Source organism: Lepidochelys olivacea (genome assembly GCF_965140295.1).
Source record: "Lepidochelys olivacea isolate rLepOli2 genome assembly, chromosome: 26".
Taxonomy (NCBI): domain Eukaryota; kingdom Metazoa; phylum Chordata; order Testudines; family Cheloniidae; genus Lepidochelys; species Lepidochelys olivacea.
The window spans coordinates 12,705,722-12,729,682 of NC_140436.1; the positions used below are offsets into that span (position 1 = coordinate 12,705,722).

General features: G+C 47.3%; 1 protein-coding gene across 1 annotated transcript in view; it reads left to right on the forward strand.

The window, feature by feature from the left end:
• Positions 1–23,824, forward strand: part of SLC4A5 (solute carrier family 4 member 5) — a 126,141-nt gene extending 102,317 nt beyond the window's left edge. Inside the window, exons 22-28 of the mRNA XM_084615364.1 lie at positions 356–534; positions 2,465–2,537; positions 4,182–4,250; positions 6,253–6,426; positions 7,169–7,330; positions 14,525–14,592; positions 21,428–23,824. Of these exons, the coding sequence (XP_084471490.1) occupies positions 356–534; positions 2,465–2,537; positions 4,182–4,250; positions 6,253–6,426; positions 7,169–7,330; positions 14,525–14,592; positions 21,428–21,593 (891 nt within the window). The 3' untranslated portion in view covers positions 21,594–23,824. The remainder of the gene's footprint in view (positions 1–355; positions 535–2,464; positions 2,538–4,181; positions 4,251–6,252; positions 6,427–7,168; positions 7,331–14,524; positions 14,593–21,427) is intronic.
• Positions 23,825–23,961: the final 137 nt, after the last annotated feature.

Sequence of the window (23,961 nt, forward strand, 5' to 3'; positions counted from 1 at the left end):
AGGAGCTGCAGGAATAGAAATAAATCGTAATTCCTGTCTTCTCCTCAAACTGGTTCTATTTTCAGGTGCAAAACCCTTACATTTCATTGGGGTGTTTTGGTGAAATTAGAGCACTTCTGAAATGTCAAGGGAGAAAAGCTCAGTCTCTGTAGTTCTTTAGACAGGGATGTTCAAAGGCACTGAAGGGAGTTTGGTCTCCAACTTCCACTGAAACTCAATGGGAGGTGGGTGCCAAGTTCCCTTGCTCTCCTCTTGAAAATCCCCCCTTGGGAGCGGTGTTAAACATTTCACACTCTGGAGCAGAGAGGATGGGGTCAGGCCCCCGTTGCCTAACCAGAAACCTGCTCTGTTGCAGAAAGCGGCAGGCTATCACCTGGACTTGTTCTGGGTAGGGGTCCTGATGGCCGTGTGCTCGTTCATGGGGCTGCCTTGGTATGTGGCGGCCACGGTCATTTCCATAGCCCACATCGACAGCTTAAAGATGGAGACGGAGACCAGCGCGCCAGGGGAGCAGCCCCAGTTCCTGGGAGTGAGGTGAGGGCTCTCACAAGGCCATGCCACTATCCGTTCATATCCAAGTCTAGCGTGCAGCTACCTTGGTTTGGAGAGCGGAGGCCGAGGGCGCCACGAAGCAGCATGCAGGTCGGGTAGGTTGTAATCCCGGCATGCTTCTAGCTACAGAAATGGGAGCCACGTTTCCAGCACCTCAAGTTAGTTGTTATGGGCTATTCCCCAGAAGAGCTGTATTTTGCACCACCTCATTGCAGGGCAGTAAATTTTGGGCGCCTGCAAAGCGATTCCATTAAGGGCCTCTGGGTGCAATGGGCAGGGTGCTGCATGCAAACCCTTTTCCTCCCCACCTGTCTCAAATCTCTTTGCAGGAGGGGCAGACCTAAGTAACAGACCAGATTCTCCCCTGCCCTTTGTGCCTTTTGTAGCTACTGACTCGCATGCACAGCGGCTGTAAAACACCCCCAGACCAGAGCTCTCTGTGCTGGTGCTCGTGTGTGTGGAATCCACTTCTTGCTCACTTTGCACCGGGGTAAATTGAGGTGTAAGGCGTGTGGAGAATCGGGTCCAGAGGCTGGGCTGTGTTGGCAGTGTGTGTGGAGGAAGATGGGGGATAGCGTCCGGGGTTCAGCCAAATTAAAATGGAAACCCCCTAATTCCCAAGCGCTCTCCATGACATCCAGCTCCTGCCCTGGACCGCATGGACCATGAGCAGGAAACTCTCACACTAGTATTTCAGCCTATCCCTGGTGGGGTCCCCAAGCATCTGGTCTCTCCCTGTAGCTTCAGGTCTGGCAGCAATACCCCAACAGCTCCTGTCTGGCTGAGAGTAGATGTGTCACGATGGAGCATGGCAGAGGGAAAGACCCGGGATATACTGTGTGCCAGAGTGCACAAGGGGTTAAGTGCAGTGTGAGCCAAAGACACTGTCACAGATGTGGAGCCCTGCAGCTCTAGCAGCAAAATCAGGAGAGGCCCAGGGTTGGCTGAATTTTGTCAGATTTACCAAAGGACGCAAGCCCCTTCTTCAAAAGGAGGCGAAATCTCATCGAAAGTCAGTGGGACATCAGGGCTTTCGCTCTTTGAGCTAAACTCCTGCCTGGTGATGTGATGACTTGGGGATTGGGAGTGCCACGGAAGTGCTTTTAAGGCCCTCTAAAATGTTGCAAACTGGGGGGTTTGCAGGACGTGGTCTCGTGCCGGTGGGATCGAGGCAATCTCTGGATTTGTTTTGCCTAATGCTGAATCCTCTCAAACGCTGCGGGTTTTAAAGTTTGACTCAGACCTCAAAGGTTACTGGGGTTTATTTCTCACAAAGAAAAGAATATGAGAGGGGGAGAGAAATTCAATAAAGAACTGGGTTGACAAACAGACCAGAGTAGGAGGGAGTTAAAGATCACACTAGGGAGACTGCAACAGGAGCAGAGAGCAGAAGAGAGGAATGTTGTAATGAAAACCTACCTAGAGGCAGGCTGGCTGGCTGTCTATCCCCATATATGTCCATCTGTCTAGATTCCTCTCTGTAGATGTCTGGCAATATAACAGGGTCATCTTTAAAGGTCAGCGGGCCTGTGGCCAGCTTCAATTATCAGATCCAGCTGGAAGGGGTCAGGTGTTTTCTAAGAAGAGCTAAGAGAGCTCAGTTGGGAGGCGGGAGAGCTAGAGATGGAGGTTAGTGCTTGTGGCAGGCACTGGAGTTAGGGAGAAGAGATGCATGGGGAAAGGCCCCTGGGTTCTGCGGCCTGCTTGGGTTGTGAGTTTTGTGTTTGAATGAATAAACCACGTTCTGCTGTTCGTCTTTCCTGGGCTGGGGAGACAGGCCAGCAGACCCACACACGCCCGTTGGTTCTCAATGTCCCAGCCGTTCATTTCACCCTAGGAACATAAGGCAAACACAAGAAGTTGTCCCACCCCGATGCCGCATTTCACTCTGCCTGTCTTTGCTCTTTGCCAGGGAGCAGAGAGTCACCGGAATCATTGTCTTTGTCCTGACTGGGATATCGGTCTTCCTGGCTCCAATTCTGAAGGTAAAATTTCCTCTTTCTACTTCACACAACATTCTTCACTGCACAGTTCGCTGATGAAGGCCCAGGGGTCCAGTCAGCATTCAGATAACTATAAGACACCAAGCAGAATACAGGTCTGTGCTGAACCAATGGCCCAGTGAGGTATTGTTGGATTACGGTGGAAAGCTCTTCTTTTTTTGCCTTCTGGATAACTGTGCCAGAGAAGGGTCTCGGAATCCCACAGTATATTATCCCATGCACTAGATCATAGCCTGGCTCCCATTCCATTTTGACTCCATTTCTTGAAAGGGTAGGACATGCTCTCCTTTCTTGTGAAGTTATTGAGTTCTCTTTTAGACTGGCATGAAGTCCACCTAACACCCCGTTGACAGGTAACTACTGGAACAAATTGGGCTCGCTATGCTATGTGCCATGGTCACTCAGAACTTCATGTGAAGAGAACACAGATCCTTCTTCTCCTTGCCACTTGAGCTAAAGGAGAATCTTCTTTAGTGATATAGGGCCTATGACACACAGTTGTGCAGTTCTTTCTGTCTCATGGAAGGAACACTAATCAGTTGACCATAACAGTAATAGTCTCTTCTTGATATATGAGTACCAGATAAATTCAGGATGGCTTTGACTATTACAGGGTTTATAAATGAGTGTTAGCAATTATTTTCAGAGTTACCATCAGATTTTCTAGGTCCTGTACAAACAGCAAACAGTGATCCGAAAAGTAGTAAAACATTGTGGCCCTTGGTAGCTCACTAATGCAGCAGCAGATTAGCCCCTGGGCCAACGGGACCCATGCCCAGGGGCCCCGGGTCAATTGGTGGGCCCCGGAAAAATAGGTGCCCCCACCCACCAACCTGCTCCCCGTCAGGAGCACGGGAGGGAAGGGACGGTCCCAGAGCCCAGGGTCCAGCCTGAACCCGAACATCTGCGCTGCAAGTTTATAGCCCCTTTTAAAGCCCCATAGCCCAAGCTCTGCTGATCTGGGCCAGCCTCAGCTGTGCCGTGGGTCTTTTATCATAGTGTAGATCTGTACCCAGTAACTCAGTTCTGGGAACCTCAGCAGAGTGTCACATTGGCAGATGGTTTAGGGGGAATTCAGGACTGGGAAGGTGTTGGGGTCACCCAGCAAAAAGGAACTGGGCGGTGGGAGCCAGGAGGTAACTTGCGTGCTGGCTGTCTGTGTCAGGGCTCTGAGCTACACCAGGATAGCATTTTACGGCACCCGGAGTAACAGGGCAGGTGGTGACATGACCCCTTACAGGTGTGGCTTGACCTCCCCAAAACGTCAGAGCAGTATCCTGTTTGCTCAGCTCAGATGTGGTCCACTTCAAGTCAATCACAGTAGAAACGTTTGAAAAGGGGAAAAAACCTCCAAATGTAGGGCTCAATTGAGACTTTAGTAAGGGAGAGCGTGTGGCTGCATCTCCCCAGAAGCAACCCTAGGCATTCGTTTTGCCTCTTCTCTATATGGTATTTGTAGTACCCTGTCACTACAGCATCTATCTGCTTGATTGTGGACCAGGATTGTTTTTCAGCCAGGATTTCCCCCGGATGTCGTTCTGGACAAACACTGCTAGAAATGTTCTTTCTGCAGTGGTTCACAGGAGACATCTAAGCACCGTGTGCTTCTTTTTCCTCTGCCCACAGTATATTCCGATGCCAGTGTTGTATGGTGTCTTCCTCTACATGGGAGTTGCCTCTCTGAATGGCATTCAGGTAAGAATTTAATCTGTGTTACTGAGCTTGTTCCCTTCATGTGCTGCTACCATATTCCCAGTCTCCATCTTTATGCTCCTCATCTGTTTACACCACTTTGATAAAAACGGACTCGTCTATTGCTTATACCAATGCTATTAGCTGCAGAGGAAACTGAATGGACCCACGGGCAACCTCCTGTATGGTTAAGGGTGGAATTGGGTCCTTCCAATTGCTAGAGAGATCTGTAGTCAAGGGGAGGCTCGGAGCACTGAGAGTAAATGAGATACACTTCTTGGGACCTCTGTCCGTTTTAGGGTTTGGCCCATCAGCATAGTATCTGAGCATTTTCCACATAAGGAAGATTGGCTATAAGAGAATTTCAGGGAGTCTGTGGCTCTTTGCCCTTCCTCAGTTATAGAAAGCTCTGCTTTGGGGAGAGGGAGAGGGCAGTGGTTGATGCTATGAACATCATTCTGTTTATGGTGGAAAAGCTTTCTCAAATCCCTCTTCCCTTCTGGCGCATAATCCACCCCTCCCCATCAGCTGCAGACTTGCCTTGCATTGGGAAACTGACACAGAACCTGGAGACCGAGTGAAGGTCCTACAAAGTGCAGGAAGATTGACTCATCCAGACACATGGTTTATTGCCTGACTGATTAAGGGCTGTTCCTGGAAAGGAGAGACTGAAATTTAATCAGGCAATATTTGAAATTACTAAAACGTTGAGCTTGAAAAGAGCCTTTGGCTCAGGACCAAGAGTTGGCCATTCTAAGAACATTCTGTGAGCACTGCTGGATTTAGCTGGCTGTGGACCCAGGGATGCAGCAAAACCCTCCGTGGGAATCACGCCCTCTTGCTTCACTCTGAGCTCTGGAGGGTGGTGTCTGAATGCAGACGTCCCAGCTCTTGTGGTGCTCAGATACTACAGTGATGAAGGGTGGATGGATAGAAGTGGGGTTGGGTCAGTTGGACAGGAGGATACACAGCAATTCCTTAAATGACCAGAATTTTTTGACATCCAATTCATGTTAACCCAAAGGATAATTTCAGTTTAAACATAGTGGGACAGAGTTTATCCCTGGTGTAATGTCACTGACTGTAATGGTGTTATCGGAAAGGAATTTGGCCCATTGAGTCTTAATCACTTTGGTTTGTTTGTTTGTTTTGTTTTTGAAATGGACGTTAAAGCTATATTTAAGATAAAATTAGGCTCCAGGTTAATATGGTCTGAACTACAGAAACTATTTTAAGGCAGATGCTGTAGCTTTAGCTCCCAAGAGCATAAATACGAACTGAAGAGTTTGTTTGTGGAAACCACGGTTGAGTATTAGCACTGCACAAATGAGGAAAGATCATTTTCCTGGCTAATGCTTTATATAATTAGAACATGGGATTTCCAGAGCAGATCCCACTCCTGTCTCTAGCTGTGATCAATACCAGAGACTTCAGAGGAAGGTAACCCCCCAACTCCTATCCAATAATTCACTTGGCCAGGCATGCGGTGATACATTTGGCAGGGAGGTAGACAGGGGCTGGATTTCCTTCCTGACCTCTAGTGACAATCAGTATATGCCCTGAAGCATGAGATCTAATTACCCAGTCTTAACATGTGCAACCACAAACTGGATTGCAATGACCCTCTCCAGTTGAGAGCGTATTGTGTAAAAGATACAAAGAGCTGATCTAGTTCAGAAGGCATTATTCAGGGGGAGCTCTCTGGCCTGTGTAATGCAGGAAGTCAGACTAGCTGATCACAATGGTCCTTTCTAGCCTTGAAATCTGTGTAGCAGCCCATTGGGCTAGAGCTGAAGTCCTCATTCAGGCAAATCTCCCATTGGGCTTAATGGGAAGTTGGCCTAATTTGGGGCCAAGTAAGGACCATTCTGAGCCAAAACCTTTGGCAGGTGTCCGTGCAGCACTCTTCTCTCCAGCCAGCTCTTGACAGTTGCTCGTTTCAGAACCAAGCCCAGCTCAGCCTTTCCTCGAGGATGGCGAATAACACACGCCTTTTCCCTGGCAGTTCTGGGACCGCTGCAAGCTCTTCCTGATGCCAGCCAAGCACCAGCCTGACTATGCCTTCCTTCGCCATGTGCCGCTGCGCCGGATCCACCTCTTCACCCTGGTGCAGATCGTCTGTCTAGCCATCCTCTGGATCCTGAAGTCCACTGTGGCGGCTATCATCTTCCCTGTGATGGTAGGGCTGCTACACAAACTTGGGGGTTCCTTGGGACAGCTGGTGTGGGGAGGGGGTGAGCAGCTGGGGTCCCCATGCGGTCCCCTCCGCTCCATCCCCAATAGGGATACAACCACTGATCTTCCTGGGCTTTGTCTTTATTTTTAAATAGAGACCAAAGCCTTAAGGCAGCAGGTCTGTTTTTCTGAGTGTCAAAAGCCTTCTCTCAGCAGGTCTTCCCAGCTTCCCCCTAAAGCTCAGCCTTTCACCATATCCTTGAGTTGGGACTAAAGAGACTAGCTCATCTTCCTGGGATGCCGTCAGCACTCCACAAAGTGACTGGTATTAGCAGGTGCCTTCTCCCAAGATGAAAGGAGGTGTCAGCCTGGGGCTTGACATACCTTGAATCCCTTGGTTCCAGTCATTCAGTACTTCTGATGCAGATAGATTACATTCCATAAAGTTTCCCTCATGGGGAGTGTTTCATGTAACCAGCCACGGTTTTCTCTGGGGCTGCCAAGGTTTCATAGCGTGTCCTGAGGGGACAGCCACTTGTCTTGGTGCCCGCAGCCAGAAGCTCCAGGCCCCCTTCTCTGTTCTGCACTGGTCGGCCCCGCAGCTGCCCCTTCCCTACTGTGTTTTGTCGCTATAGCGCAAGTCAGAGTCTGTCCTGTTTTCTTCAATGGACTCTAGACATGAATCTGGATCTGTTCTGTCCATGTTGGCAGTGGTGGTTTAAATCTCTCTCCCTTTCCCCCCTTAGATTTTAGCCTTAATCTTAGTGAGGAAAATGCTGGATTTCGTCTTTTCCCAACACGACCTGGCCTGGATTGATAACATCATCCCCGAGAGGGAGAAAAAGAAGGAAGATGACAAGAAGAAGAAGAAGAAAGGCAACAAAGGGGAAGAGGAGAGTGAGGATGAGGTGTGTCCATGCTTGGGAGAAACAGCAAGGGGCTTACAGTCCATTAGTGTTACAGGTGTTCAGGGATGTTAATGTCACTCACTGGTTCCAGTGCTCAGATAAGGCCCTTAGGATTCTCCCACTTGCACAGCAGTTCTGTTCTGAAAAATAGTTCTGTCCAAACGGTATTGTGAGGGTCCATGTTAATCATGCCTCAGTTTCCCCATCTGTAAAATGGAGAGAACGATACAGACCTCCTTTGAAAAGCGCTTTGAGATCTACTCATGAAAGGTGTTTGAGAAGAGGTAGGTGGTGGTGGTCCTGTCTCTTTGATTTGCAGATTCAGTGTGCTCAGTTTCCAAGTTGAGAAGGTTTTTTTGTTTTTTTTCAACCTGCCAAAGCTTGCAACTGGAAACTGAGAGTCAAGCAGGGTCTCTCTTGCATTATCTCCCAGGAATAAAACCACATTTTCCCCTCACGGACACCTGTGCAGACCTTCTGTGAAGAGCCCCAAATGCAACTGATTGCAATTTAAACAATTCTGTAGATGATGCAGAAGAAGCAATACAATCCAGCTCTCTCTCTCGGGGTTGGGTTGGCTCCGATGGGATAACAGGAATCAAAATCAGTAAATACCTGTTTATAGTACTAAATTGAGCAGGGCTCAACACAAACAGGGAGCAGATCTGCTAAGGTGGTACCATCTCTTACACAGTCACTCTTTGAGTAGAACCACACTTGGAACACAATTTGTGTTCCAGGTAGGGTTGCCAGGTGTCTGGTTTTCGACCAGAGTGTCTGGTCAAAAAGGGACCCTGGCGGCTCCGGTCAGCACCACTGACCGGATTGTTAAAAGTCCGGTTGGTGGGGTTGGCAGGCTCCCTGCCTGGCTCTGCACGGTCCCAGAAGCAGCGACATGTCCCTCTGGCCTCCTAGGCAGAGGGACGGCCAGGGGGGCTCTGTGTACCGTCCCTACCCTATGCGCTGGCTGCAGCCCCAATTGGCTGGGAACTGCAACCAATGAGAGCTGTTGGGGCGCCACCTGCAGGTGGCAGCACCGTGCAGACCTGCCTGGCCACACCTCTGCCTAGGAGCTGCAGCCGAGGGACATGTTGCCACTTCTGGGGAGCCTTGCAAGGTAAGCGCCGCCCAGATCCTGTTCCTCACACCCCCTCCCACACCTCAACCCCCTGCCCCAGCCCAGAATCCCTACCCTCACCCAAATTCACTCCCAGAGCCCGCAGCCCACACCCTCCGCACCTCTGCCCCAGTCTAGAGCCCCCTCCTGCACCTGAACCCCTCATTTATGGCCCCACTCCAGAACATGCACCCCCAGCCCAGAGTCCGTAGCCCCCTCCGACACCCAACACCTTGCCTCAGCCCAGAGCTCCTCCCGTACTCCAGACCCCTCTGTTCCACATCCCCCAGCCCAGAGCACCCTCCTGCACCCCAGAACCTGCACCCCAGCCTCAGCCCAGAGTCCCTGCCCTCACCCTCTCCTGTACCCCAACGCCCTGCCCCAGCCTGGTGAAAATGAGCGAGTGAGGGTGGGGAAGAGCGAGCAATAGAGAGACGGGGGTTGGAGTGAGCAAGGCTTGGGCCTCACAGAAGGGGTGGGGTAGGGGGCAGGGCAAGGGTGTTCGTTCTTTTGCGATTAGAAAGTTGGCAACCCTAGTTCCAAGTCTCTCCAATGTTGTTGCAGGGTTACAATAAACAACCTCCAGGCTTAGCAAATCCATTATCCCCACAATGAGGATACATGCATAACATCCGTTAGCACTAGTGACATGTCTCAAGGGCTGTCTAGAGCCCTTTGCTGTTCCACAGTAACTTGGTCTACTGTCTGCGTCACCTGAGTAATAAAAGCACATGGCTGAACTAACAAAACACCAGCTTTAGCCTTGAAAATCCTTAGCGGAGTTATGGATAGAGATTGGGAGCTAAGGGAACCCCTCCTGTGGATTCTTCTTCTCACCGTATCACTGAGACAGCTGCACTTCCCATAAAGAACTTTTAAGGCGAAAATGCAACCGTGACTAGTACCACTTCGTGTTGTATAAATGGAAGAGAAGGGAAACCAAAAATCTGATGGCTGGACTGTCAGCAAAGGGCCAGGAACAGAAAGGACTCTTGGGTACTGAATGCCAATGAACCCCTCCAACTACACTACCCCGTAAAAAGGAGAGTCACAAAGGGCAGTAGGCACCCGGCTTCAACTGGACTTGGGCACCCAGTGTCCCATTTGTGGCTGCCTGTCAGCATGCTTGGGAAGGGTGAGGGAGAGCACCTACTGGGGGCCCCGATTCAGGAAAGCACTGAGGCATGTGCTTAAGTCCTTTTGACTTCACTGGGACTTAAGTGCTGTCTCGAATAGGGGCCTGAGTGAGCAGTTTGGGGATAAAGGATGATTTCAAATATGTTTTGAATGCTGTGTTCAGTTTTGGTCACCTCATCCTCAAAAGTCCTAGCAACCAAAATGATTAGAAGCCTCAAGGGAAGGACTTCAGTCAGGTGGGAGACTCAAGAGAATAATGAATTCAAAAACAACGCACTTAAAATGAATAGAAAGACCTGCTTTGTTAATTCAATGCATAATTAACCTGTGGAACTCACCTCTGCAGGATAGTATTGAAGCAATTGTCTCCGTAAGACTCAAAGGAGGAGGCATTTATTTGACTAAAACTAGCAGTGACAGTTATATTACTAGCTAAGGTAAAAGTTACAAGGGCCATCAGGGTTTATGCTTTTGGGCATAAACTGATCACCAAACTCCTTGTGTTTAAGTATCTGGATGAAATTTTGTAGACACATCCGAGCTTTACAAACTATGTGGTTTATTTCCCCATTGATTCTACCTATGTAGTCTCCACTTGCTGTTTGAATTGGATACAATGGTTCTCTTCACTGCCTGTCTTAAACTGATGCATAGCATTCATTGTTAAAGAGCTGCCACATTCCCCCTACCTCCCCCCCAGAGCTGGCTGCATTTTAGTGGAGGGTGACTTCTGTGTGTAGGAGGATCTCATTTATCCAAATATCTCTGACCCAGAAATCTTGCTTATTCTAATCTTAGTTATGTCCACTTTTGTGAATTATTTACCAAGTAATGTAACTCTCTCATCCAATCCCCTTGTTATAGCCAGATGTTTCTGATGTCCCCAAACCATTTCAAATAAATGGTGTTACCATAGTTTATGTGGGATCCTTTAGCATGAATGGTGTTAGAAATGTAAGCTATTGTTATGGGCAGGCAACATATTACCCTGATTAATGTTAATTGGTGTTACTGATGCTGATCTTTCCACCATGCAAATAGATACATAGATGTCTAGGGTAGGATTTTCAATGGGAACTGGGTACCCAATCCTTTAGACTCCTTTGAAGATCCTGGCCTTCTGCCATATGCATAAGAAAGATTCATTTAATGTGGAAGGGCATCTGTATTTTCATCAGCATGAGTATGTTTTCAGGCATGCTAACCCCGGACACGTCTGTATGAATCAATGTATTCACTGGCTCTTCCCGCTTTTTTCCTAGCCTCGGTTCCCAACTCCCTCAGTTATAAAGATCCCAATGGAACCCGTCCAATCAGACCCCCAAAATGGTATCCATTGCATTACCAGTAAGTACAGTGCTTAGGTTCCAACGTTACTACCATTTACTAACCCTCGACAACTTGCTCTATTTTGCGACTAATCAAAGTCTAACCAAAAGCAGGTGCTTGGCTTGGCTTGTTTTGAAGCTGTAGATATGTCTAGATAAGAGGTCCGCAAACAGGCTTGAGGAAAAGAACACACACGGATCCGTCAGCTGCTTTTTAGATCTAAACTTGATTTTAAAATTGTTTTGCTGCCTGAAAACGCTGCATTCTGGCCTAGAAATGCCAGAAACCTCTCTCAAGAACCTGTTCCTCTGGGGTTACCAGCCCACAGGCGGACCAAGAGCCAGGAACTCCGTCGTACTAATCCTGGCTCTGATACTGACATACTGCATGCCCTTAGGCAAGTCACTTTCCCATAGCAATGGGTGCATTTATCAGAACCTGGATGGAGAACAAACCTTCTTGTGCCTATTTCCCCATGTGTAAATATGCAGAGGATAACACTTTAGCTGCCCCATGGCAGGGGGGATGAGAATGTTGTTTGTTAATGGGTGTACAGTGTTGCTCATTGTGCACTGGTAAAGTGGAAACTGCTGCTTGCTGTTAAAGATTCAAACATGCCAGACGGTTTGGGAGTCACGAGACCTGGGTTCTAGTTACCGTCTCCCTGTGGGACGACAGGCAAATGACCAGCAGCCAAAGGGGCCTCTGATTTTGGCTACCCAACTTCAGGCACCTCAGACGTGGTTTTCAGGAGTGTTGGGCACATGCCGAGCTCTGTTGGAACTGCGGGTGCTCAGCACCGGAAATGACAGGTCCTTTTGGGGGAAATGTTCACTCTGTCTTCTCTGGGCCTGTCCCCTCTGTCATTGCAGCCTGGTGCAGGAAGCCGTGACAGCCCAGGGAAATCATTAACCAAAGCTGCATTTGTGCACAATAGACTCGTATTCACGTGCATTTGTCTGGTTAAAGGTGACTCCCTTGCGTTCTTGAAAGCCAGCTGTGCTAATAGCCCTCCCCCTCTGCTGTCTCTCCTGTCCCAGGCTACTGCAAGTCAGAGGGTTTCCTGAGTCCTTCAGTAAAACGTTATCTTCTCACTTTGGGAAAGGGGGCTGGCTTATTTGGAATGTGCCTTTTTCTGGGGGAGACTGGTGGAGAGCCAACGCTTCCTTCTGAATGTTCCCAAGTTCCGCTCCACTCCAACCTCCCCGATGGTGTTCGCTGCGTCCATCTCTCTTGTATGTGAGTGGGCTTGAGGCACAGAGCATCCAGTTACTGGCAGTGCTTGTACTGGGAATTGCCAACTCCGCTGCCCTGCGAGGGGAAGGGCTGGCCCAAAATTCAAAGAGCCAGGTTCCGAGGTGGAGTCTGAGGACTTAAAGCCGGCATCATTTACTGTGTGGTCTCCTCAGTGTGTGATCGCCACCATCTTTGACTCGCCCTCTTGGAATCCCTCAGGCTCAGTGAGCAAATTCCAGATGTGGTGATGTCTGGGGAGTGTTAAGTTACCCATCAACATGTCTAAGTTGGTGTAGGCTGCACACTGAGAGGCGCAGCAGAAGGCGTAAGATGCACCGGCTCTAAATTCAGTTACTGTCCTGTCTTTGGCCACTCATGTCCATCTGATCCACCTTATCCTATGAGATTCCTCTGATGTCAGCCATGTGGAGGCTGAACTTCTTAGAACCAATAAATTATTCCACACTGTGGTATCCTGACACATGGCCTGTCACAGCTTTTGCTGGGATATTAGGGAAAGGCCTTTACTTCTCCTGGAAGAGAAATAAATGGTCAGCATTCATGTCTGGTTCTCTGTAGCTGTCCTTGTTTACGGTTCCTTCTCTCTTTCCTCATGGTCGCTCTATGGGACAGTCTCCTCTGGGGTTTCACAAGGACTAAAGTACTTACGGTCACAACTCCCAGTGGGATTTGGGCACCTCTTTGCCTTAGGCTGCTTTGAAAACTTTAACCATAACATTTAATCTTCTGTTGGAAGTGAATTGGGACTTGCCATTGTCAGCAACTCATGCGGACTCCAGGCTTTATCCAAATGGCACCCCATTTATGGCTTCCGGTTCCTATTTAGATGGAGATTCAGGATATTTATTGGCTCTCTAAATAGTCCTGTTTCCAGTGAGCCCGGACTCTCCCAAGTCCGTTCTCCAAGAGTGAAACTCCTTCAGTATCAATCCTCTGATCTATTGTCCTTCAAGTGTCACTGAGGCAATTGGCCTCCATTTTTGTTGCAAGCCTTGTAGAGACAAATTCTACTGATCAGTGGGTTGGCAATAGGCTACACAGGGCCTTTGGGCTTGAGACAGGTTTGAAGCCAGCCTGGCTAGATTGAGATGCAGAGCTGATACCATCTGAGGGGTGTTTTCTTGCCTATAAAAGAGAAGTTAAGAGTCTAGTTCTGTTCCCAGTGGATAGAGTCCAGCATCATCATTGGCAATCTCAGCAGGAAAGCCAGCGATTTGAATTGTGACGTGCGCTGAACTTCCCTTCCCTTTTGTCTGATAAACATGTCTTTCTTTCATGGCTCTCCATCAAGAGGATCCCAGCAACCCTGAACTTGGGAGCAGTTTGCATCTGGATTGAAAGGTTGAACCCCAGGCCTACAGTGTGTGGATTCTGTGGCTAGCTGGTGGATTTATTTTTCCTGTTTGTGAGGAAACCAATGCCAATTCTTTGAGCGGAATCCTGTTCCCATTGCAGTTAGGGAGAGTTTTGCCAGTGATTTCAATGGGATCAAGATTTGCCCCCAAAGAATAAGCACTTAAGTGATTTAGGAGCCTAGCTTCCATCAACTTTCAATGCAATTTAGGCTCCTAACTCCAAAAGCACTTTTGAAAATGGCACTTAGGCTCCTAAGTCACAGAGACACTTTTGAAAATTGCACCCTTTGACCCTACATTTACTAACTAGCAGAGATTAGCTCCTTTTTGCTTTTCCTCTAGTTTTTTGTTATTTGCCCAAAGTTAAACTCCCTAAACCCACATTTTGCCACCTAAATAAAAGTGGCTGGACTTTCAGAGTTTCTGAGCTCCCACAACTCCCATTGAAATTGATGGCTGCTAGAGGCTCTCAGCAACATTTTACTTGGGTTCCTAAATCCTTATTTAGGCACCTAACTTGAGGCTTCCATGCTTGAAAAAGTGAGTTTAAAATTTTAAAAGGAAAACCTAGTCAGATGAATCTGGAATCAAAGAGCTAAAAGCAGCAGATTTCTGTATCCACGTCTCCCCTTTTGCATCAATTAGGGGATGATTTCCAAAGACACAAAAGCACCTCGACGTTCAACAGAGAGTTGGATGCTTAACTCCCATTTGCGCCTTTGACGCTCACTCCCCTTTGTTGCCGTAGTCATTTAAAAATGCAGTATTTCCAATGGTTTTTTTTCTCCCACCAATTAGTGGGTGGAGGGAGATGACCATGCAAGTTCACTGAACTTATGGTTGAGGTCTCAGGACTCATTCCTGCATAGCCCCAGCTGTGCAGTGCCGTGCCAGCCTTTTCCCTCTAAATGGGATGGTCTCTGGGGATTTTTTTTTGTTTTGTTTTTTGTTCCTTCCTCACCCTGAAACGGTTTCATATGCATCTGTGTTTCCCTTCAGGAAAGAGGTCCTCCAGCTGGAGCTTTGCGTTCTGATTCCTCTCCTAACGGTTCAGACTTGGATCGCAGGTAAATGACATTTAACAGGCTCATCATCCCTCCCCAGTGATAAGCCCTATCAGGCACCTCCATGAGTGTGAACGCCAGGCAGGAATCAGAATTGGTTCAGGCAACAGGAGAGGGTCTAGTTAGGAGCAACGGGGTAAAGTGAAGGGAGGGAAAACTCAGGCTGATCGGAGGAAGAAAAATTCTAACAATGGACTCTGTGGATGGAATTCACCCTTGTGCCAACACAAGGGCCCATCGGCCACTTAAATCACAGGGGTTTAAATGGGGCATCAGGCCTGTGCTTGCCTTCTGCAACGGGGTGATTTATGGGTCACGAGGTACGACTGCAGCTTGAGCAGACATACCTGAGCCAGCTTGAATCTAGCTAGTTTGGATACCAGAGCAGTGAAGCAGATTGAAGCTAGCTTGGGTATGTCTGCACAAGCTGCAATAACTCCCCATCGTTGCTGAGAGAACATACCCTAAAGGGTATAAATTGCCTCTCAAGGGCAGTTGTCACCCCCTTGCTTGGGAGATTTAAAACAAAGCTAGCTAAAAGCACTGTTTAACTTGCTGTAGGAAGCACTGCATCGGCCAGCGGGTTAGTCTAGAAAACAGACTGTCTGTGGCCCCGTACCATGGCTGATGGTGCTTGAATGAGCCAACACACTGCTACAGTCTGTTGGAGAAATGATGTCTGAGTTCAGTTAGGGGGTTGGATGTGTGTCTGTCGATAACAAAGAGTAGGAAATAAAAGTCTCTGGGTCCCCTGAATCATACAATCCCTTGTGACCAGACCAAGTGTATGACGCTGGTTCAAATCCAGCACAGGTTGTTGCTGTCTGCTGGCCCCGCGGTGCCTGTGTTGGCAGAGCTGGGAGATCTCAGTCTGATTTCAAAACTGTCAAGAGAATTCATATGAATTGATCCCTTCATTGGTAGAGAAGCCAAGGACTGAGCTTCCTCCCTCTCTTGGCTAGTGAGTCCTTGCATGGCAGGGTGAGAAAAGCTTGTCAGTACTACACCTGTTCCGCAGATAAAAAGAGGACGTTAACCTCCAGGGCTGTGACCTGCATACCGGTCCCTGCTGTTTCTTTTTAGGTCCCCTATGATCTGTTGATTTCTAGGTTTTGGGCCCCCTTCCTTTGCTTTGATTGATTCTACCCACCAATCCCAGTTATCAAATAGGCTGATGTGTACCCACCAGCATGAAATTCGTGATGCCCACAAAGAAAATGGGGATTGATGTTCCTATGTGTACTGCGTCTGTAGTACCAGCTGTCAGGATCTTCTTTCTGTGTACAGCACCTTGCAGTCTTTCCCCATTAGTGTGACTATATTCGGATGTTGTGACTTATGGAAATAGTTAAGCAGAGATTAAACTTCCAAACGGGAGTCAGTGAGAGTTAAAGATAAGACATCAATCTTGCATTCAGATTTTTCTGGATTGTAGGTTTTTTGCTGCACCATTCCAGATATATGTCATTAGCTAGGTTCTGAAACGCAATGAGTCAAATTCAGCCCTGGCGTAACCCCAGTGAATCTGTTCTGAAACATGACATCTTGAAGATCAGATGGAACTTTTATGCAAAGGGACGCTGTCCCATTAAGTTGGTCTCGTTGTTTTGGACTTTGTAAAAATGGAGCTTTTATTAAACAAAAAGGCTGGTACAAATGATTCCATAATGTTTTTTAATTTTAATTCTAATGGAAACTTGGCTTTTTAAAGCCAATCAGGATCCCCCTTACATCGCTAAAGATTGCAGCATTGGATTTGATGCATGAGATCCTGAAGGTGAAATTGATTAGGACCTGATTGTTAGCAAAAATTAAATTGATCGGTGTGTCTTCGTTATCCCAAATGAGAGACATGCAACAAGCAAAGGGTGCAAATTAGACTTTTTTTCTTTCTGATTTCATAATCAAGGTCTCATTTGTAACATAAGTATGGAAATTTGTTGGATTTTTTTCTAATTAAACACTGCTTTGTTTAACCTCATTAGAGAGAGTGAAGTGGCGCTGTTCTCCCAAAGCTAAAGAAAATTTGACTTGAATCAGGGTGAACAGAGACATGAGCGGCCTTCGCTGTTTGCCAGCCAGAGTGGAAAACGTTTTCAGCCCCCTCCTGCCTTCCCCACCTTCCTCAGTGGCAGCAAAAATTAAAACCAGGCAGTCAGCTGGTTTGGCAACCCACTCGCCCACCCTCTAGAACTGGCCCTGAATAGGGATATGTCGGTCCCATACCTAAATTGCACTGCTGTGTAGATTTCAGAGTAGCAGCCGTGTTAGTCTGTATCCGCAAAAAGAAAAGGAGGACTTGTGGCACCTTAGAGATTCACAAGTTTATCTGAGCATAAGCTTACGTAGCTCACAAAAGCTTATGCTCAAATAAATTTGTTCGTCTCTAAGGTGCCATAAGTCCCCCTGTTCTTTTTGCTGTGTAGATGTTGTTGTTTATCACAAAAAGTGGACACTAGGGGGTAGCAGTTAAGCTTTACTAAGAACGTCATCATGGAAAATTTATCCCAGCGGCACGTTTTACATCGGCGCAGCCCACTTTCACGAAGGAATTGCAGATACACCTGGGCAAAAGCACTAAAACCCCAGCGTAAACAGCCACACCGACGGGTGCAGGCGAGAGGAGCATTGGGTCTTCTCTCCAAAAGTTACTGGGTTGCCAGACAGATTCCAAACAGCCTGGTCATTTAAGTCACAGCTATTAAAGGTCACAGAGTTTAATGCCTGAAAGAATCACCAGATCACCTAGTCTGTCCTCCTGCATATCACAGGCCACCAATGCTGCACCCAGCACCCACATACTATTCATTCATTACGCTGTTCACAACCACTGATGCCATCAAAACGGGGTGGGGGGGGCACAACCTTAATCTGTAGCCCCTCCTGCTGTGTCAGTCCCCCTGCCAGTGCACCAGAGTGCTAACTCATGGAATCCCCTGCTCTTCCAGCCCAGGGCTCCCGTGCAGAGCTTGGAGCTGACCCACAGCACCCCTGCTATTCCTGTCCTCTATGGTTTTGCTGTTGTCGTAGCAGATCAGAGCAGACCATGTCGCCAGAGCAGATCTCATCATCCAGAGAAAGGAGTGGGGGGAAGGGGAAGCCCAACCATAATGCACCTGAGAGGTTGCAGAATGCTGCACATAATGGAAAAAAATGTCCTTTCTGCTCCTTGCTCTGCTGAGTACTGACCTCTGACATAGCAAATTCCCCAGGCTGTCTGTGTATCTGGCACGGGCAGGTAATCTGGTATTTCTGCATCCCCCTTGCCATGCAATATCTCTCCACTTTCCAAAGTGGCACATGGAGAACTAAGCCCCAGTGGCGCTCTCTGCTCTCCCTGCAGCTAACACTCCAGGGGCCACGCAGCGTCTAATCAGGTGGTGTAGTGTGACATGCAGGTGTTTTAGTGAGATGGGCAAAGTTCCAAAGGCCTGGAGGTCAGGTCAGATCAGATACTGGGCCGAATTATCCAGAGCTCAACAAAATTTGGGCAGGAACTCTTGCTGGAGAGAACTGTCACTTGTGAAAATTCTAGTATCTCCACTTCCCTGTTGGGCCAGAAATACCCCAGGAAGACGCTTTCCCCTCTGGTAGTTTAACAGCGGTGGTCCCAGAATGAATCTAGGGAGCTAATGCTACAAATGCCTGTAGATAGTAGAATAAATACCCGGAGGGATGATTGGATGTGTAAGACTGAGTAGATGGGTAGGCTGTGTGAAAATGCCTAAAAAGGAAACAAGAAAAGTTTTAAGTTTTTTTTGTTTTATTAAGTACCAGTTTTTTTCCTCCTTCAAATCTGAGTATAAGGTGAAGGTTTCTTCATATTTTCCTTCAACTCTTAGTGCGGTACAGCAGACCAGTCCAGGAGAAATGGAATGGAGTTACAAAAGGGAAAGTTTAGACTGAATACCAGGGAAGAGCTTCCCAGCAGTGAGATGTGGAATCTTCTCCAGAGGGTAAAGGGTTGGGAGCCCCTTCACTTGGGCCATTTGTAACAGCGCACTAGGAAATGCCCCATATGCAATAATTGTGCATTGGCATGGGGGACGGACCAGATTGTCATTGGCTTTGATCCTTCCTTTGATGGCAATTTTCAAGATTTGGCTCTAAATCTGTAGAAATCCTGTCCCCAATCCTTCCCTTCCAAAAACTTTAATGCTTCATGTGGCAACCCTACAGCTGGATTTTGGGAGCTCGTTTTGGGAAGACCATCCCCTTACTTGACTGAATAACTGTGTCCCACTTTGAATTCATTGGATTGTTGAACCTCCAGTTCTCTTGTCTCCTCCTTTCTTACTCCTGCTTCACGTGAAGCTTTTGACCCTGATACTGAAGCCCTTTCACTTCAGAGCACCCTCATCTGCATAATAGCAGCACTGCCAGCCCCCGGCACTTGAAACAATGAATTGGCTTAAAAAGCATGAGATTTTTTAAAATAATTTTGGGTTTGTTTTTCTTTCTGCTCTTAAGAGTCTTTAGGTTCATGTTTTCTTGCCTTTCTCCTCAGCCATGAGCACTGGAAACTTCCTCTCTATTTTTAATGAAAGCTGAGCTTCTCACCTCATCACATGATTCCAGGAGCTGGGGCTTTAGGGAAAACATCAGGTATCCAAGACTTGTAATAAAATCATGAGAGTTGGCAACACTGAAATAGAAAGAAATGGGCCTGAGCTGTACCATTCAGGTCCAGATCCGCCAAAGTTCAGATCCTGGGTTTTGGTTGGGCCTACAATAAATATGGTGGGCCAGTCACAGAGTTTGGATCTGCTCTTTCCCGGGATTGTTTTGCCCTGGTGCAGGTGTTGACTGGCTGGGTCACAGGCCAAGATGCTACTCTGCAAGGATTAGATGCAGTGGTCGTGCAAACTGAACAGTGTGATTCTTAGAGTCTCACATTCCTAGCACCTTGAAGCTAGAACACTAGCTCTGTAGTGCACCGGTTAGCTGGCATTCCCAGACACATAGTGAGGGGGCACAGCATGAGTTTCTAGACCTGGTGGTTCATGAGAGATCGTACCATGGAATGTTTACTGATGCCTTGGCCGTTTTTTTGTTTCTGTTTTGATGTGATCCATTTACCAGTCAGGCCAGGATGCTTTCAGCCCCACAGACTCTCCTGGCATCTGGAGGTTTGGTTTGGGGTCCGTTCTAGTGCTCTGGTTCGTGTGCATATGCCTGGTTGACATTCTCACTCAGTGAGACACGTTTATCTCCACTTCACACGTGCCCTGTCTAAATGCTGAGGTTTTGTTCACAGTGATGGAATTTCTCCAGCCAGTGGGATCTGCATTGTTGATTGATTGTCTAGTGCCTACGAAAGCTTGAAGCTTGTTGTTCTTGGGTGGGAGTTTCAAAGGTAGCTCCATGACTTAGGTGCACAAGTCCCATTGACCGTAGCCTGTCTACGGCCTTGTTTAGCCCTCTGTATATTGGAGATACTTGCCTGTCTTTGAGGTGGGTTGTGAAAATGCTGGCCTAATTTTCAGAAGTGCCCAGTCATTGTGGAAGCCATCATTTTTGGGTCCCAGCTTGAGACACGCAGGACTTCATTGGCCAAGGGGGCAGATGAGCATTGTTGTTCAACTATGAATCAGCTGGTGCCCTATTGTCAGGGCCCTACCAAATTCACCGTCCATTTTGGTCAATTTCATGGTCATAGGATTTTAAAAATTGTAAATTTCATTATTTCAGCTATTTAAATCTGAAATTTCATGGTGGTGTAATTGTAGGGGTCCTGACCCAAAAAGTGGGGGAGGGAGAGAGAGAGTGTGTGTGTGTGTGTGTGTGTGTATATATATATATATGGGGGGGGGTCACAAGGTTTTTGAAGCGGGGGGTTGCAATGCTGCTACCCTTGCTGCTGCCCGAGCTGGGTGGCCAGAGTGTGGCAGCTGCTGGCCAGGAGCCCAGCTCTGAAGGCAGAGCTGCCGCCAGCCACAGCACAGAAGTAAGGACGGCCTGGTATGGTATTGCCAACCTAACTTCTGTCTCCTGCCTTCAGCGCTGGGCCATTGGTCAGCAGCTATCGTTGTCTGGCCACCCAGCTCTGAAGGCAGTGCAGAAGTAAGGGTGGCAACACCACGATTCCCCTAAAATAACCTTGCAACCCCCCTGCAACTCTCTTTTGGGTCAGGACCCCCAATTTGAGAAACACTGGTCTCCCCCATGAAATCTGTATAGAATAGGGTAAAAGCACACAAAAGACCAGATTCCATGGTCTGTGATGTGTTTTTCATGGCCATGAATTTGGTAGAGAATCAATAGCCCTTGAAATTCTGATCATATCTAGTTTAACAGGCTTACTATTAGGTGTGTAATCATTTTTGAACAGCTTGCCAACAACATTATCTGTCTCATCATATCCTGTAGCTGTAAGTTCCACAGATTAAAACACATGGGAACAGCATTTCCTTCTTTCTTATTAGATTTCTCTCCTTTTATTCTGCCTCCCAAGCTCAGAAAACATGGAGCAGCTCGGGGGTGTTTTGAAAGATTTGAACATGAAGAATTAATATACAGGACTCTTCATCTCTTAAAGTACTTTACAAATCTTAACTAGTTCTCTCAAGACCTCTGTGAGTTCGGTATTCTCTATAGGAGAGCTGGGCCCAAGCTGAACAGACTGACAGCTGGATCCAGGTTTCCCCACAAGATCCTCATTATACAGATGGGGAAAATGAGCCATGAAGAACGTGTCCAAAGCTATAGGTAGCCAGCGTCAAAGGTGGGACTAGATCTCAGGACTTCCTTGTGCTGAGCTTTCGTTAGATAAAAGACTATGGCTTTAACCCAGCCTCATGAATTAGTAATCCCTTTTTTGTGCTTTCTTCCGTTCTAGTATTACGCTTCACCTGAAGATTTCCTGCCCATCATCTCCTGCGTTTAACTACTCCCGAAACCCTCTCTGCGCCGTGCCCCAGGTGAAGATAGAGATGGAGTCGGACTATGAAGACAGTGATACAGAAAAGCACCCTCGGGACATGGGCAGCGAGACCACACTGTAGTCCCACACTGCCCTTCCTTTGTGATGATATATAAATAAGAAAATTGGGCATATTTTTCTATGTGACAGACTGAGGAGATCATTGGTCCGCAGGACTCATTTCTCCATTAGCTTTTAGCATAATAAATTAGAACTGCTGTGGAATTCCACCCCGTTCAGTTGGGCCAAGAAACCACCGCCAGCTGCAGAGCAATGCAAGAAATGTGGAAATGGTACTTTAGGACTCTGGTCCCTGCAGTAATAAGGGACCTTAGGCCCCAGGCGGTTGTTGCTATTTCAATGAAGACTCTGAAGATAGCAGGGCCACCTTCCTTCAGCATCTGGACCCTGACATCACCAGCTGTGGAGAGTCATGCCCTTTCCGGTGCAAGCTTCAACTCCACCATTCGCGTGTAGTCTGTGCCCCTATTAGCGTTAGTTGGCCCAGGGGGAATTCACAGATAAGATGAGCACCACCTACCCAATGCTTGAGCAGTAATCTGTGACGTTCCGGGGGGGGGGGCTGCAAACTGCAGTTCACTGCATGTTTTATACACCCTATGCAGCAAACAATGCACAAAGTATACAAAACAGGGCTAAGAAAAATTCCCCTTTTGGGAAGTTATGGAATGTTTAGAATCGAGCTTAAAAGTGGAAAACTTCCCTGGCTGCTGCTTAAAAATACAGCCCTTTAAATCAGCTTCTGTCCTGCAGGGAGGGGGTGTTTTCTATAGGAACTCTGTTACCCAGTGGCATTCACTCTCTGGGGCCAAGAGCAATTTTAAGGGGTTAGGCTTGCAAAAAAAGCTAAACTCAGTCATTTCCCACACTCATACTAATGCACCCCCCCCCCCTCCAAGTTATAATTATAGTGTTCTAAGGAGACTTTGTAACTATTTTTAATGGAGAATCTTGTATAAGAGGCTGACACCCACAAGCCAGTCATTGTCCAGGCCAGTCAGACTGAAATAATGGTTCATTGTAACCCACCCACAACCATCAAAGCTGGCCCCACCCATGTCAGCTGATGAAAGTAAGTCCCACAGGTAACCATTACAGGGGCAATGGCAATGACCTTCCAGCTTTTACCTTGCAGCATGTTCTACTCCAGCACAGATCTTCCTCAAAAGGACCGTCCATACTCTTGCTCAACCCAGCCACACACAAATAATTGTCTGGAAGGTAAGAAGCACTTATGAGCTGTGAAATGTTTGGTTAATCTCAGGGTTTGAGATGGAAGAGCCCTAACTGATCTAATCAATTCCCTTCCCCTCCAGCAAACAGGAGTGGAGAAATCCACAGCCTGCGATATTTTTATGGTAGATGCCAGAGGCAGCTAGACAATAGAACTTCCTGCGCTGAAAGCACCAGCTCCTGCCACCTGAGCTAGAGGGATTCTCTGTTAGAATAAGTCCTATGACAATTGAGTAGCAACAGCAGTCCTGCTGGAAAGTGACTTACATGCCCTTGTCAGTTAACCTTAATTCCTCATTTAAAAAATGGTTAGAATGAATGCTTGATAGCTGTCAGATTGGAGTGCTGGCCTTATCCATCCCCTGTGCTACTGGGAAAGAGGTAGGGATTACAGACAGCTCAGTTAACTGTGGGATGAAACCAAAGGACTTGTGTTGAATTGGAATTTCATCCATAACTTGGGTGAAAGGAAACTATCTGCTACTTAGCCTCAACGTAAGTGATAAGTAGATTGGTGACAGCATATTAGATAACCATCCTCAAATTGTGTCTAGAAGGGGCAGTGATATACATAAGTGTATTTGTGCCAGTTTTAATTAACAGTTTGGTTGATACACTTCCCAGTTTACTGGGCTCAAAAGTTTTCTGCAACTCCAGACCAGTCTCATTCTTGGTTAAGTCAGTGACTTGAAACATGTTTCCTTTTTCTTAGTTCAGATTATAAGGTGCAGCAGTCCCTTGTGTACTGGTCACAGATAAGAATTTTTGAATTTGTTTTTAAGAGACTGTTCTACTTTTGATTTTCAGTCCCCCATGCTTTCAAAATCATTAAGGGGCAGGAAATTCAGTTTATTTACATTTATGTAAATACAAAATAACCTCAGTCTGTATTTGCACCAGTTTAGTTCACAGCACTTTAGCTTGTATCTTTATACAAACACCTCAACCCTTAAACTTAGGGCATCTTCCGTACTCTCTCTTTTGTCTACCCTTGTTTCCTCTACAATTGCCCCTTCTGCTCTTGTGCATAGCAGGCTTATAGCATCTGGCAGTTTTGCCCTATGGTGAACTGACTTTGAGAGCAAACTCACTCCCATCTGAAATAGATGTCTAAAAGACCTGTTACTGTTTGGAAAGGTTAATGTTATTGTACCTACTCACTCATAGTTGCACTTTTCAGAAAGGAAAGCAACAAA